At 49.6% G+C, this 16,145-nt stretch overlaps 1 protein-coding gene across 4 annotated transcripts in view; it reads right to left on the bottom strand.

The window, feature by feature from the left end:
• The window catches only part of LOC147105806 (uncharacterized), a 62,146-nt gene that overhangs the window by 25,738 nt on the left and 20,263 nt on the right, over positions 1–16,145 (bottom strand). For all 4 annotated transcript variants that reach the window (XM_086010567.1, XM_086010566.1, XM_086010569.1 and 1 more), the window contains exons 6-10: positions 14,810–14,902; positions 13,999–14,085; positions 11,146–11,256; positions 7,558–7,728; positions 895–985 (exon numbers count right to left, since the gene is read on the bottom strand). In XM_086010567.1, the coding sequence (XP_085866693.1) occupies positions 895–985; positions 7,558–7,728; positions 11,146–11,256; positions 13,999–14,085; positions 14,810–14,902 (553 nt within the window). The remainder of the gene's footprint in view (positions 1–894; positions 986–7,557; positions 7,729–11,145; positions 11,257–13,998; positions 14,086–14,809; positions 14,903–16,145) is intronic.

The raw sequence follows: 16,145 nt of genomic DNA, 5'->3' as shown, positions 1-16,145 counted from the left end.
ACTGAGACCCCAGCCCAGCTCTCCCGCTGAGACCCCAGCCCAGCCCTCCCACTGAGACCCCAGCCCAGCCCTCCCACTGAGACCCCAGCCCAGCCCTCCCACTGAGACCCCAACCCAGCACTCCCACTGAGACCCCAGCCCAGCTCTCCCACTGAGACCCCAGCCCAGCTCTCCCACTGAGACCCCAGCCCAGCCCTCCCACTGAGACCCCAGCCCAGCTCTCCCACTGAGACCCCAGCAGCTCTCCCACTGAGACCCCAGCCCAGCTCTCCCGCTGAGACCCCAGCCCAGCTCTCCCACTGAGACCCCAACCCAGCACTCCCACTGAGACCCCAGCCCAGCTCTCCCGCTGAGACCCCAGCCCAGCTCTCCCACTGAGACCCCAACCCAGCACTCCCACTGAGACCCCAGCCCAGCTCTCCCGCTGAGACCCCAGCCCAGCTCTCCCGCTGAGACCCCAGCCCAGCCCTCCCACTGAGATCCCAGCCCAGCACTCCCACTGAGACCCCAGCCCAGCTCTCCCGCTGAGACCCCAGCCCAGCCCTCCCACTGAGACCCCAGCCCAGCTCTCCCGCTGAGACCCCAGCCCAGCTCTCCCACTGAGACCCCAGCCCAGCCCAGCACTCCCACTGAGACCCCAGCCCAGCTCTCCCGCTGAGACCCCAGCCCAGCTCTCCCACTGAGACCCCAACCCAGCCCAGCACTCCCACTGAGACCCCAGCCCAGCTCTCCCGCTGAGACCCCAGCCCAGCTCAGCATAGGGCTCACAGTTATAACATTCTCTTTTACACCCTCTACCTTCAGTGCTATCATATGGTGGAATGTTTTAGCTGTTTTACTTCAAGATAAAGAGTGCCCACTTGGACTGATTTATTTGTCTTTTAGAGCTCAGACCTGTGAGGATTGAGTATGTAACTGGCGTCTGAAGTCCCTTGTCTCCATCCTCTGCTAATATGGGGCCTGGGGAGAGCGGGAGAGCATGATACTGTAATAGAAGAAAACTGAAATCAGCAAAAATTGGGCATACTTGCAGATTTGTTGCAACACAATTTGAAATTCGGCAATACGATGAAGCCAGTCAGTGCTGGGGAATGGAACACTTTCCCATTTCATGTCCTCAATGTTAGGCCAACTGCAGCATGTGTTAGATAGAGAGAAAAACTGCCTCAACTCTACTTCAACACGATGCCTTAACCCCAACCTTGCAAGAGCACCTCCTATTGCATCAGCGTGGCAGAGTCCAGTTCTCACACCCACCTTTCCGTGGTCTCTGAGTGAGACTGCCAGTTTTATGCTGAATTAGAATGAAAGACTTGCATTTATATAGTGCCTTTCACAACCTCAGGACTTCCCAAAGCGCTTTACAGCCAATGAAGTACTTTTTGAAGTGTAGTCACTGTTGTAATGTAGGAAACACAGCAGCCAATTTGCACACAGCAAGCTCCCACAACCAAAAATGTGATAATGACCAGATAATCTTGTTTTTACTGATGTTGAGTGAGGGATAAATATTGGCCATGACACTGGGGAGAACTCCCCTGCTCTTCGAAATAGTGCCATGGGATCTTTTATTTCCACCGGAGAGAGCAGACAGGGCCTCGGTTTAACATCTCATCTGAAAGACAGCACCTCCGAGAGTGCTGCACTCCCTCAGTACTACACTGGAGTGTCAGCCTAGAATTTTCTGCTCAGGTCTCTGAAATGGAACTTGAATCCACAACCTTCTGTATTATTACTTGGAAAATAAGAATCTAAATGGGGTAGAGGAGCAAAGAGATCTGGGATTCCAAATACACAAATCACTAAAAGTAGCGACGCAGGTTAATAAGGCCATAAAAATAGCAAACCAAGCACTAGGGTTTATTTCTAGAGGGATAGAATTGAAAAGTAGAGAAGTTATGAGATAGAGAACTTGTATCGAACCTTGGTTAGACGATACTTGGAGTTCTTCGTACTGTTCTGGTTACCATATTATAAAAAAGATATAGCGGCACTGGAGAGGGTGCAAAAAAGATTTACAAGGATGATACCAGAACTGCGAGGTTATACCTATCAGGAAAGGATGAACAGGCTGGGTCTCTTTTCTCTTGAAAAGAGAATGCTGAGGGGTGACCTCAGGTAAACAGGTCTTTAAAATTATGAAATGTTTTGATAGAGTGGATACAGAGAGAATGTTTCCACTTGTGGGGAAGAACAGAACTAGAGGCCATCAATATAAGATAGTCACCAAGAAATCAAATAGGGAATTCAGAATAAACTTCTTTACCCAGAAAATGGTGAGAATGTGGAACTAGTTGCCACAGGGAGTAGTTGAGGCAAATAGCATAAATGTATTTAAGGTGAGGCTAGATAAGCATATGAGGGAGAAGGGAATATAGGGTTATGCTGATAGAGTTAGATGAGGAAGGATGGGAGGAGGCTCGAGTGGAGCATAAACACTGGCATGGACTGGTTGGGCTGAATGGCCTGTTTCTGTACGGTATAATTTATGTAATTCTATGTAATTAGGGCAGCTTTGTACAATGGAAATGGTCAAAACTCCTTCACATGGGATCCTCACAACCAGCAAATGGAGCAGAATTTCATCCCAACCATCAGGGTTGTTTTTGAAGCCAGGATCCTGAGATGAAGATTATGCAGAGGTACAATGTGCTAAACCGGGACCCTGGGGTGAAGATTGTCCAGAGGTACAACGTGCTAATCCGGGACCCTGGGGTGAAGATTGTCCAGAGGTAGAGTGCGCTGTCCCAGGACCCTGGGGTGAAGATTGTCCAGAGATACAATGTGCTAACCCGGGACCCTGGGGTGAAGATTGTCCAGGGGTACAATGTGCTGTCCCGGGACCCTGGGATGAAGATTGTCCAGGGGTACAATGTTCTAATCTGGGACCCGAGGTGAAGATTGCCCAGAGGCACAATGTGCTGTCCCGGGACCCTGGGGTGAAGATTGTCCAGGGATACAATGTGTTAATCCGGGGCCCTGGGGTGAAGATTGTCCAGAGATACAGGGGGAGAAATTCGGTTGTTAGCGCCACCGATTAACGCCTAAAGAGGCTGAGAAGTGGGGCGCTAGCCAATTTCCAGGCGGGCGCAGGGCGCCTAGCGCCTCGCCCCATATTGAGCATGCATTTTGCGCCGGTGCTAAATCTTAGCGCCCACTCATGGACGCAGGCTGATTATGACGTCATTTGAGTGTGCAACGCCTTTTGGGCGCCCTGGACCGGAAATTCAGTGGCGCCCCCCTCCGTAGCGCCTGGCGCTAATAGTGACAGCTTACCTGGGCCTTACCAAGTCGCTCTCGGGCTGGAGGAGCGTTATTTAAAGGGGACTGGTGTGGTTTAAAAGCGGCAGCCATTTTTGGAGCACAACTTCCTCGAGAGCTACAAAGAGTTGCTGAGCTGCACACTGAGCTGACCACTGAGCCAGCGCAGGCAGACAATCTTCAGCCTTCTGACCATCACCTTGCTGTTGGTGAGCCTTGACAATGGGGAGCATTCCTGTGGGCACTTATTATGGGGGCTGCATTGGAGGGGAACGTCCTGCTGCTGAATCATCTGGAAAGGGCACTGAGACGCTGGGAGAGGGGGGCGGGCATGGCCAGACGGAGGAGGGCCAACAGACGTCGCCACAGCAGACCTTACGCTGGCAGGGTTTTCCGACAGCAGCTTTCCTACATGAACATGCTGGAGGAGCAGTGTGTCAGAAGGCTGCGATTTAGAAAGGAGGTGGTGACTGAGCTGCGCCAGCTGCTTCAGCCAGATCTGCAGCCTCAGATAAGGTGCAGGAGATCTCTGTTGGTGGCTGAGAAGATGCCTGCTGGCCTGAACTTCTACGCGAGCGGCTCTTCTCAGGCTGCGCGTCAGAGGCTGATCAGAAGTAGCTTCTAGGCCCCTCTCACGGAATGCTTGCTGCCATTCCAAGAACAGGAATGGAACCGGTCTGATACCCCCAAGCCTGTGAAGGGCAAGATGCATGTAAATAGAAGGCATGGCCATTGTAAATGAAGAAAGTGTTTCATTACACAAAATGTGGTTCCTTCAAACATGAGAAAGCTATGGCAACAGAAAGCAAAACTAATACACTGGCACATAACTGCCTCTCACACCCGGGAGACTGTCCAAAACATAAATCACATTCCGACCATCTTCCTTGGCCTTGATTCCACTGCGCCAACCAAAGCATCCAATGCCCCATCAGTGAGGCGTTCCGCCCTCTGCCTCACCCTTTCCATGTCTTGCTAGGCTGGTGCGCCACAGGTAGGCTCCCACTGCTTTGAAGGCCTACAAGGCAGTTAGTGTGTCTGGTGATGCCAATTGACCTGCCCCTTTAAGAGCTGGCCGGCGCCAGTGTGTCTCAGGGAAAGTGATTATTGACAGCACCCTCACTGCGCCCCGCCGCCGCGAAATTGGGTTGCGCCTCCGGGTTAGCGCCTTAAGATTAGCGTGCAGCGCCTGATTTAGCGCCGCAATCACCTTTAGGGGCGCTGCAACCCAATATCGCGCTAGGTGGCGCTAAATTGCGCCTGGCACTAAACTTTGCGCATTGCCAGGACTAGCGCCCCAAATGTGGCTATACCGAATTTCTAGGCCACAATGTGTTAATCCGGGACCCTGGGGTGACGATTGTCCAGAGATACAATGTACTGTCCTGGGACCCTGGGGTGAAGATTGTCCAGAGATACAATATGCTAATCTGGGGCCCTGGGGTGAAGATTGTCCAGAGATACAATGTGCTGTCCCGGGACCCTGGGGTGAAGATTGTCCAGAGATACAATGTGTTAATCCGGGACCCTGGGGTGAAGATAGTCCAGAGGTACAATGTGTTAATCCGGGACCCTGGCGTGAAGATAATCCAGAGGTACAATGTGTTAATCCGGGACCCTGGGGTGAAGATTGTCCAGAGATACAATGTGTTAATCTGGGACCCTGGGGTGAAGATTGTCCAGGGGTACAATGTGTTAATCCGGGACCCTGGGCTGAAGATTGTCCAGAGATACAATGTGTTAATCTGGGACCCTGGTGTGAAGATTGTCCAGGGATACAATGTGTTAATCCGGGACCCTGGGGTGAAGATTGTCCAGAGATACAATGTGTTAATCTGGGACCCTGGTGTGAAGATTGTCCAGGGATACAATGTGCTAATCCGGGACCCTGGCAAAAGCTAACACCTTCCACAAGATGTCACCCACCAGCAACTTATTTTTACCCAGAAAGACCGATCCTCCAAGTCTAAAATGCATTGTCCTCATGGGCTCGAAAACGTAGGAAACTCTATCAGACGGAACTACTGCTGCACCCCTGCCCAGACCTCCAGTTTCCTCCCCCTGCCCCAGCCAGGTAAGCTGCTGTGGCTCAGTTGGTAGCCTCATCGCCTCAGAAGGTTGTGGGCTCATAGTCCCATTCCAGAGACTTGAACACAAAAATCTAGGCTGACACTCCAGTGCAGTACTGAGGGAGTGCTGCACTGTCGGAGGTGCCGTCTTCCTAATGAGACGTTAAACTGAGGCCCCATCTGCTCTCTCAGGTGGACATAAAAGATCCCATGGCACTATTTGAAGAAGAGCAGGGGAGTTAGCCCTGGTGTCCTGTCCAATTTTTAGAGCTCAATCAACATCACTAAAATAGATGATCTGGTCATTATCACATTGCTGTTTGTGGGAGCTTGCTGTGCGCAATTTGGCTGCTGCATTTCCTACATTACAACATTGACTACACTTCAAAAGTACTTTGTTGGCTGTAAAGCGCTTTGGGATGTCTGGCAGTTGGAAAGGTGCTATATAAATGCAACTCTTTCTTTGTCTTTCTTTTTTCATCTCCCTGATCCATGTAAAGGACGACAGGAAGGAGGGTCCTGGCAATGCGCTCAAATTCCCTACTTAGCACCAACCCCAGAGACTGCCAGAGAAGAGTGACATTGGACCCTGGGATAGCAGAGGACGAGCGCCCTAATTGATTGGAGGGACGGGGACTCAGTAATGGCCCCCTCTCCCTCCGTAAAGATCCCAATCCTCAAGGCCTCGGCTTTAATTGGTGCATTCCTCAGGGGGGCTTCTGCCCCCTTTTAAATGGGCTTCCCCCTCTTCCGATGGCCTCCCGCAGCCCCACTGCATCTCTCCCCCGCCCGTGGCAGTGGGCCTCCTCATTGCTGGATGTCCCATCTAGAGCCTTCCTACAAGGGTCGCCAACTCTGGTCGGACATATTCCTGGAGTTTCATCACATGACCGACTGCCTCCAACCGCCCCGCCCCCACCATTGGTCACCTGACATGTCCACCTTCACAGAGCCCCGCCTTCCCACGCCAATTGGAAAATGACCAGGCTCTTTGTTACCCAATTGAATGTTTCTTCACTGTCAGTCAAACAGCCTTTTTATCTCGTCTCCAATATTTTTATAACTAATAAACAAAAGCATTCAAAGAAAATGAATAAATCTCGCACAATTTTTAATAATATCCCTGTCACTTTTCTTCCGAGCAGTGTTCAGGAGATTAATTCCTGGAGACTCCAGGCCAATTCTGGAGGGTTGGCAACACTAGCCCTGTGTAAGTAATGAGGAGGAAGCTGGGCCGAGATCACGGTGGTAGTCGCGATGATCCTGTGGTGGACTTTCAAACATCCAACCCCATACATCTAATTTTTAATCAATGATGATGACCCTCCTCCCAGCTCTGAGGCTGGAATTTTCCCTGAAAACAACGGGTGGGTTTGGCGCCTGGGGGCAGTTAAATTGTTAAAAATGGGATTCCTGACCTGAACCCGCCTCCAACCTGCCCACTTCTGGTTTTGCAGGAGGCGGAACAGGGGGACAGGCAGCCAACCCGAGGCCTCCAATCGCTGCCCAGGCCTCCGATCCTCACCATGAGGCCTCACGGCCCGCCCCACCAATGATGCCGAGGCCGGCCACAATCCTCCGGTGGCTGGCTCCGATCCTCTCTCTCCCGCTTGCCGATCCCCGGTCGACACCCCAACCCCCCGCCGATCCTCGATCCCCCCGATCCCCGGCTGACACCCCAACCCTCCGCCGATCCTCGATCCCCCCGATCCCCAGCCGACACCCTAACCCCCCGCCGATCCTCGATCCCCCCGATCCCTGGCCGACACCCCAACGCTCCGCCGATCCTCGATCCCCCCGATCCCCGGCCGACACCCTAACCCCCCGCCGATCCTCGATCCCCCCGATCCCTGGCCGACACCCCAACCCCCCGCCGATCCTCGATCCCCCCGATCCCTGGCTGACCCCCTACAATCCTACAATGGGCCCCCGCCAATTACCGCTCCTCCAGTCTACCTTGACCTCCCTCCCCGCAATCCCCGAGGCAGCCATTCCCCGAACGCCCCCCCCCCCACTCCACCGGGATCCCTCCCCTGGACTAACCCCTCGCTCCCTCTCCACAACTGAGGCCTACCCGGCCGCAGCCAGCCGGCTTCTCAATCTGGCTGGCTGCGGGCAGGAATCTGAGGCCTCATATTCAAATCAGGCCCGGTCATTAAAGTCAGCCCCACAACCTGCATACCTCCAGAAAATTCCAGCCAGAGTGTTCCCCATGACTCCCCCTTACCAGCAGCTTTGTCTCAGTGACATTTCCTGTGTAGATTGGGTTGACACAGATTCTGGCCTCTCCATGTGACAGGAAGTTGCATGGAAGGAATCTTGGGTACTGGTCATCCCCGTCCAGCACACTGATGGTCATTTTCGCTGTTATGTTGTGTCTCTCCTTGGTATTCATTTCCTGTGTGAAAGGTCACCATTAGGTTGGTGAAGGAAATGTGTCAGTAGTAAGATAGCTGACCCAACTAAATGAGGAGGGGCACGGTGGAAGGTCATAACAACAGAAGTAACCTGGACAATAAACGAGGGCCTGGAATTTCCTCAGAGCTGTTCCTGCTCTGCCGCCATATATCCAATAAAATTATGGTGGTGAAGCGGGAACAACTCCAAGGAAATTCCGGGCAAGGTTTGGTTCATAATGAAATTAAAAAACTCTGATGGTAACTTTAATCTCTCTCTCTCTCTCTCATCTCTCTCTTTCTCTCTCCAATTTTTCCTCTTTTTATTTCTCTCTCTCTTTCTCTCTCTCTCTTGTTCTTGTCTCTCTATTTTATTGACAGTACTGTGGTCATTGCTTCTCTCAACTTTCCTCTATTGTTCTTTCCAAGATCCAAGTATCCATTCCCCCTGCATCCTCACTGTGTTAGAATCAAGACTCATCGCACCATCTCCTACTGCAACTCATTCTTCCCCACGACCGTAAAACTGTAGAATTCCCTCAGTCATTCCTTCATTTTATAATGTGCAAGCTTTTCAAACTCATGCTAGCTATCACCTAGTGACTCCTTGATTTATCCTGCTGCTCTTTCCAACCTTGGTGGTGTCCTGAACTTCGGTCCTTGGTCCTTCTTTCCGAATGAGGTAGGTCCTCTCAGAATCCTGGCTTTTAATGTGCTTCAAGTCAGCTGCCCACTCATAAACCACCCAAAGGGCAACAGGTCGCAAATCACTTAGAATTAGGCCCAAAGCCACTCTTCAAAATCAACCAGACACTCTGGAGGGAGTTGGGGTAGGGGGCGGCGGGGGGGATGATGGTGGATTTCCCCAGGGGTGCTAATGGTGTTTACCTGAGGTTTTCACGGCACATTCAACATAACCACAGGAGCTGAGCAGGCGATCCCACGAATATCACACCCACTATCTCAATATCACTGCAGGTATCACCCCCACTATCTCAATATCACCGCAGATATCACCCCCACTATCTCAATATCACCATAGATATCACCCCCACTATCTCAATATCACCATAGATATCACCCCCACTATCTCAATCTCACCATAGATATTACCCCCACTATCTCAATCTCACCATAGATATCACCCCCACTATCTCAATATCACCATAGATATCACCCCCACTATCTCAATCTCACCATAGATATCACCCCCACTATCTCAATCTCACCATAGATATCACCCCCACTATCTCAATCTCACCACAGGTATCACCCCCACTATCTCAATCTCACCATAGATATCACCCCCACTATCTCAATCTCACCACAGGTATCACCCCCACTATCTCAATCTCACCACAGGTATCACCCCCACTATCTCAATAATACCATAGATATCACCCCCACTATCTCAATATCACCATAGATATCACCCCCACTATCTCAATCTCACCACAGGTATCACCCCCACTATCTCAATAATACCATAGATATCACCCCCACTATCTCAATATCACCATAGATATCACCCCCACTATCTCAATCTCACCGTAGATATCACCCCCACTATCTCAATAATACCATAGATATCACCCCCACTATCTCAATCTCACCACAGGTATCACCCCCACTATCTCAATAATACCATAGATATCACCCCCACTATCTCAATATCACCATAGATATCACCCCCACTATCTCAATCTCACCATAGATATCACCCCCACTATCTCAATCTCACCACAGGTATCACCCCCACTATCTCAATCTCACCACAGGTATCACCCCCACTATCTCAATCTCACCATAGATATCACCCCCACTATCTCAATCTCACCGCAGATATCACCCCCACTATCTCAATAATACCATAGATATCACCCCCACTATCTCAATCTCACCGCAGATATCACCCCCACTATCTCAATAATACCATAGATATCACCCCCACTATCTCAATCTCACCGTAGATATCACCCCCACTATCTCAATAATACCATAGATATCACCCCCACTATCTCAATCTCACCGTAGATATCACCCCCACTATCTCAATCTCACCACAGATAGCACCCGCACTATCTCAATAATACCATAGATATCACCCCCACTATCTCTATCTCACCATAGATATCACCCCCACTATCTCAATAATACCATAGATGTTACCCCCACTATCTCAATAATACCATAGATATTACCCCCACTATCTCAATAATACCATAGATATCACCCCCACTATCTCAATAATACCATAGATATCACCCCCACTATCTCAATAATACCATAGATATCACCCCCACTATCTCAATAATACCATAGATATCACCCCCACTATCTCAATCTCACCATAGATATCACCCCCACTATCTCAATCTCACCACAGGTATCACCCCCACTATCTCAATCTCACCACAGGTATCACCCCCACTATCTCAATCTCACCATAGATATCACCCCCACTATCTCAATCTCACCGCAGATATCACCCCCACTATCTCAATAATACCATAGATATCACCCCCACTATCTCAATCTCACCGCAGATATCACCCCCACTATCTCAATAATACCATAGATATCACCCCCACTATCTCAATCTCACCGTAGATATCACCCCCACTATCTCAATAATACCATAGATATCACCCCCACTATCTCAATCTCACCGTAGATATCACCCCCACTATCTCAATCTCACCACAGATAGCACCCGCACTATCTCAATAATACCATAGATATCACCCCCACTATCTCTATCTCACCATAGATATCACCCCCACTATCTCAATAATACCATAGATGTTACCCCCACTATCTCAATAATACCATAGATATTATCCCCACTATCTCAATAATACCATAGATATCACCCCCACTATCTCAATAATACCATAGATATCACCCCCACTATCTCAATAATACCATAGATATCACCCCCACTATCTCAATAATACCATAGATATCACCCCCACTATCTCAATAATACCATAGATATCACCCCCACTATCTAAATCTCACCATAGATATCACCCCCACTATCTCAATCTCACCATAGATATCACCCCCACTATCTCAATCTCACCATAGATATCACCCCCACTATCTCAGTCTCCTTAGTTCTATGTAAGAAGTCACACAACACCAGGTTATAGTCCAACAGCTTTATTTGAAATCACAAGCTTTCGGAGCGCTGCTCCTTCGTCACCTGATGAAGGAGCAGCGCTCCGAAAGCTTGTGATTTCAAATAAAGCTGTTGGACTATAACCTGATGTTGTGTGACTTCTTACATTTGTCCACCCCAGTCCAACTCCGGCATCTCCACACCATCCTTAGTTCTAATTTCTGTTTGTTAATAAACTGCAGGCAATGTCTCACCAAAAAACAATATAGCTCAGCATAAAATCGAGTTTCCATACCATGGCGTAAACAATCAGATCCAACTCCTTCTTCGTCTCATAATCCAGGCGTTGGGCCAATAGGACCTTCCCGCTGCTCGGCAAGTTAATCCTGAAGAATTCTGCATCACTCTACAACAGAGAGACAGGGTTCAAAAGAACAAAAGACGTCACTCATCGATCAGCAGGCGAGGAGACAGAGAAAAGCTTCTCATCTGATACACAATCTTCTCCCCTCAAAACTCTCTCTATCTTGCTCTCCCTCTCTATCCATTGCAACCTTTCTTGTCTTTTTTTTGATATTACTGTAGTCACTTCTCCTTTCAACTTTCCTCTCTTGCTCCACCTGAGCATGTAACTCTTGATTAAAGCCCCTCGCCCCCGCACCAGCCCCACCTCCCCCTGCCCAGCTTCCTCACCATCAAGATTCAATACACCATCTCCTACTCCTACTCCAACTCATGTTCTCCTGAGCTTTTATAGCTTGGAGCCCTCCCCTCCCACAGTCTTCCTTTCCACATAAAATTTTCAGGCTTTTAAAAATCAAGCATGGGGTCACCCAACCGCTATTTATTGATTCCCGTAATTACCGTTCTCTTTCCCACCTTGGTAGGTGTCCTTCTCTGTGGACCTGGAACCTTCGCCTAGGTTTCAAACCAGATTTGGTGGAAATTGCATTTGGTCCGTTTTCGGGCCTGAAATGGGTGTAGCGCACCTTATTGGGAGGCCGAAAGCCGGCCCGAATTGGGCCTCAGGCCTCATTAACATCAGTTGGGTGAGCAGCCGGCAGCTCCACAGACAGCTCGCCCATCTTAAAAAGATGAATTTCGGGTTGCTTGCCTTGCCAGCAGTGGCTCGAAGGTAGATTCCGGGATGGCGGTGGGTGGGGGAGGGGGTGCGATCGGGAAATTGTGGAGTCGAGGGAAGCATTCCTGATCCTCCTGCTCCTCAGCTAACGATTTATTTAAATTATTTTTCCTTCAAAACTATCCTATCAGTGGCCACGTGCTGTCGAATCTGGAGTGGAGCAGGTTTGGCTCCTGCTCTATGATGTCCAATTTCCAAGAGGGGGCCTAATGTTTGAGAAGTGACTCCAAGGATGCCTGAAAAATGGCCCTTTCCAATAACGGGTCAGACTTCTTTTAGCCGTCCTTTGGAGGCAGGATGTTGGTCCTTGAAATTGGCCTTCATTGCCCCTGTTTTCTGCCCCTAAGCAACGAGCTACATCTTCTACCCCCAATGTTCCTCCTTGCCCCCATTTTAAAATGAGCTTCATCCTCTTCTTTACACTGTCAGCTCAGTGATGAAAGGTTGGGAGTGCAGCCTGTCCGCGGATCTCTTCCAGTGCCATTGGTAAACACCCCAGAGTCGACTAGATCACCATTCTCAACTCATCCCTCTGACCCAATTTGCCTCAGCTTTCTGCCTTCTAAAAGATTGAGTCGGTCCCCCTTTGGGGCGCTAACTTCGCTGGGGCGTTACTTTTAGCGTCCCGAAAAGATTAGCGACCCCACGTCCGAAATTCATCGGTAGCGCCCCAAGAGGGATTGCAGGCCTTCCTCCCCTTCTTAAAGGGGAGGGGCCTTGCGCAGCGCGACCCGGGGCCCAGCTGGGCCACTGGGGATCTAGAGCCGGCAACAAAAATGGCCACCCGGCACCTCACCTTTAATTAGCACCGCACCGGCCGCAGGTAGGGCCCCCTGACCCCGTCAGACATAGCGTCCGGCGGTAAGTCAGGGGGCGCTACCGAAGATCGTGAGTGGGGCGCTGCGCACGGCGATGATGCGGGGCGCTAACGGTTACCGCCGCCGCTAACCTCCCGCTGAATTTCGTGAGAGGCGTTGGCGGCGCCACGCCCGGGCGCTAGTTGCTTTGCGCCCCGTTAGCGCCCTCTTAGGCGCAAAGCAACCGAATTTTCCCCCCAAGAACCTACTGCGATTCAGGGAATTGGGTGTCACAAACTGCAACACAATGTCTTACACACCAACTAAACCACATGCCCAAATATGGGTGGGCATATTTAAATGAGGTGGTTATGACGTGGTGATTTCAGATACCCTCATTTACGCTGGTTGTTAATCGTGTCCGTGTAAAACAAGCTTCCAACACTGCTAGGCCCTGAGTTAAAAGGCAGACATGAGTTTAAAGGGCTGCGGGAGGCACAGCAGCTTCATCGACCTGTCATTGCAATTTCTGCCCCTGGGATCTGAAACAAAACTCTAGAATATTCATCCAGCCTCACCGCTATTAAACCTTCACCGGTTCCTCATCACGTTCAACATCTCCCAGCCCCAGCAACATAGGAACGCGTAGTCTCCCAAAGAGTATTTCACCATCTGAGGGATGAGGGACTTCAGTTACGTGGAGAGACTGGAGAAGCTGGGATTGTTCTCCTTAGAGCTGAGAGGGTTAAGAGGAGGTTTAATAGAGGTGTTTAAAATTATGAAGGGTTTTGATAGAGTAAATAAGGAGAAGCTGTTTCCACTGTTGGGAGGGTCGGTAACCAGAGGACACAGATTGAAGGTAATTGCCAAAACAACCAGAGGGGAGATGAGGAGTTTTTTTTTTACAGTGAGTTGTTATGATCTGGAATGCACTGCCTGAAAGGGTGGTGGAAGCAGATTCAATAGTAACTTTCAAAAGAGAATTGGATAAATAGTTGAAAAGGAAAAATTTGCAGGGATAAGGAGAAAGGGCAGGGGAAGTGGGATTAATTGGATAGCTCTTATTAAAGAGCCGGCATAGGCAGGGTGGGCCGAATGGCCTCCTTCAGTGCTGCACGGTTCTATACCATCCCTATTCCCAAACAGATATTCAGCCTACTCCTCTTCAAGGCAGTTGTCTCAGCCTCTACTCTCTTAAGCTTTCACCTACCGACACTCTGTCAATCATGTAGATGAGGTCATCACCATCCTTGTCATGTGCCTGCAGTGTGAAGAGAACCTGGCCCACTGGTGTCAGCTGTGAGTGGGGGGAGGGGGGAACAAAAGACATAAGTTTAAAGAGGCTTCAGAAACTTTGGGGCTTTGCAACCCAGAAATGTCAGAGTGCAAGGAGTAGTTAGTTTAAAGGGTGGCTTTCAAACAGAAGCCTGAAGAAGAAAGAAAGAACTTGTATTTATATAGCGCCTTTCACGACCTCAGGATGTCCCAAAGCACTTTACAGCCAATGAAGTACTTTTTGAAGCGTAGTCACTGTTGGAACTGTAGGAAATGCAGAAGCCAATTTGCGCACAGCAAAATCCCACAAGCAGTAATATGATAATGGTCTGGTCATCTGTTTTAGTGATGTTGGTTGAGGGATAAATATTGGCCAGGACACGGGGGAGAATTCCCCAGTTCTACCTATAATAGTGCCATGGGATCTTTTATGTCGACCTGAGAGGACAGACGGGGCCTCGGTTTAACGTCTCATCTGAAAGTCGGCACCTCTGACAGTGCAGCACTCCCTCAGCACTGCGCTGGAGAGTCAGCCCGGATTATGTGCTCAAGTCTCTGGAATAGTGGTTTGTGGGATCTTGCTGTGTGCAAATTGGCCACCGCGGTTCCCTACATTACAGAAGTGACTACACTTCAAATACGTACTAGACTGGTTTGGAACGTCCTGAGGTTGTGAAATGTGCTATTTAAATGCAAGTTCTTTCTTTTCCTTTAATATACGAGACATCGGACAGTCAGCCTCTCACCTCGCTGATGCTGATTGGCTGAACACTTTCTTTCAGGAATATTGGTGGGTTGTCATTCTCATCGAGGACCTGCACCATTAGCCTGTGGTGTATCTGCAAAAAGACAAAAGCATCCATTTGTTGTCGAAGTTACAGCTGGAACATCAGCATCTGAGTGAAACCGGGCAACACACAACCAGTCAAACCTACACCCGGTGTTCCATCCATCTTCCTCCAGTGCTTCGGTCCTTTCCCTTTAAACCCAGGTCATGAGTTGTCAGGATTAGGAACGCTCTACCTGAAAAGGTGGTGGAAGCTGATCCCATAATAATTTTAAAAGGGAGTTGGACGGATACTTGAGGATGAGGAACTCACAGGGTTACGGACAAAAAGCAGGGGTGTGGGACTAAGCACGACCGCTCTTTCAAAGAGCCAGCACAGGCACGACGGGCCGAATGGCCTCCTTCTGTGCTGTAAATTTCTATGATTCTATGAGGTAAGGTCCGTGGTGCAAGCCCCACCAAGGTTGATTCACAAATTGGAGAGAAGATGAGATAAAGCAGGTATTAATGATTAGCCTGGGTTTTAAAAGCATGAGGATAGAAACATAGAAAAATAGGAGCAGGAGTAGGCCCTTCGGCCCTTCGAGCCTGCTCTACCATTCAACACGGTCATGGCTGATCCTCTATCTCAATACCATATTCCCGCTCTCTCCCCATACCCCTTGATTGTAGGAAGAAAGAATGACTAAGGGTGCTAAGGAGGTCTACAGTTGAGATTCTAGGAAAGAATCAGTTAGTGTAAGAGGTGGTGTAATGAGTTTAGACTTTAACAAAGAGAGGAGGAGGAAGGTTGTAGAATGGCATATTTGTAGTTCGGTAGGAACAAGGGAAGAAGGTTCAGAGGAGCACTGACTGTGATAACATCATAGAATCAGCCAGCACAGAAGGAGCCCACTCCCCTGCTCTTTCCCCATAACCCTGCCAATGTTTCATTTTCAAGTATTTATCCAATTCTCTTTTGAATGTTACTATTGAATCTGCTTCCACCGCCCTTTCAGGCATTGCATTCCAGATCACAACAACTCGCTATGTAAAAAGATGTCTCCTCATCCCCTCTGGTTCTTTTACCAATTACTCTCTGCCCTATCTAAGCAAGAGTATTTTTGATTGCTTCAACTGAACCCACATTGACAGCTCTACAAGGCAGTCCACGCCATCAGTTAGCACTGATGGTGCTGGTACCAATGCAGGGGAAGCTGGGTTGATGCAGCAGTCCCCCGCTTGGCTGAGTTCCTGATCAGAGTCAGTGGGCTGGGGAGAGGGCAGGAAGATCAGAGGGAGGAGCGTGCTTTGCC

The sequence above is a fragment of the Somniosus microcephalus genome, chromosome 17 (assembly GCF_052327205.1).
Source record: "Somniosus microcephalus isolate GS21.2 chromosome 17, FLI_Smic_1.0, whole genome shotgun sequence".
NCBI classification, from domain to species: Eukaryota; Metazoa; Chordata; class Chondrichthyes; order Squaliformes; family Somniosidae; genus Somniosus; species Somniosus microcephalus.
Note: the sequence above shows the minus strand (reverse complement) of the source record. Positions and strands in the feature narration are given on the sequence as shown.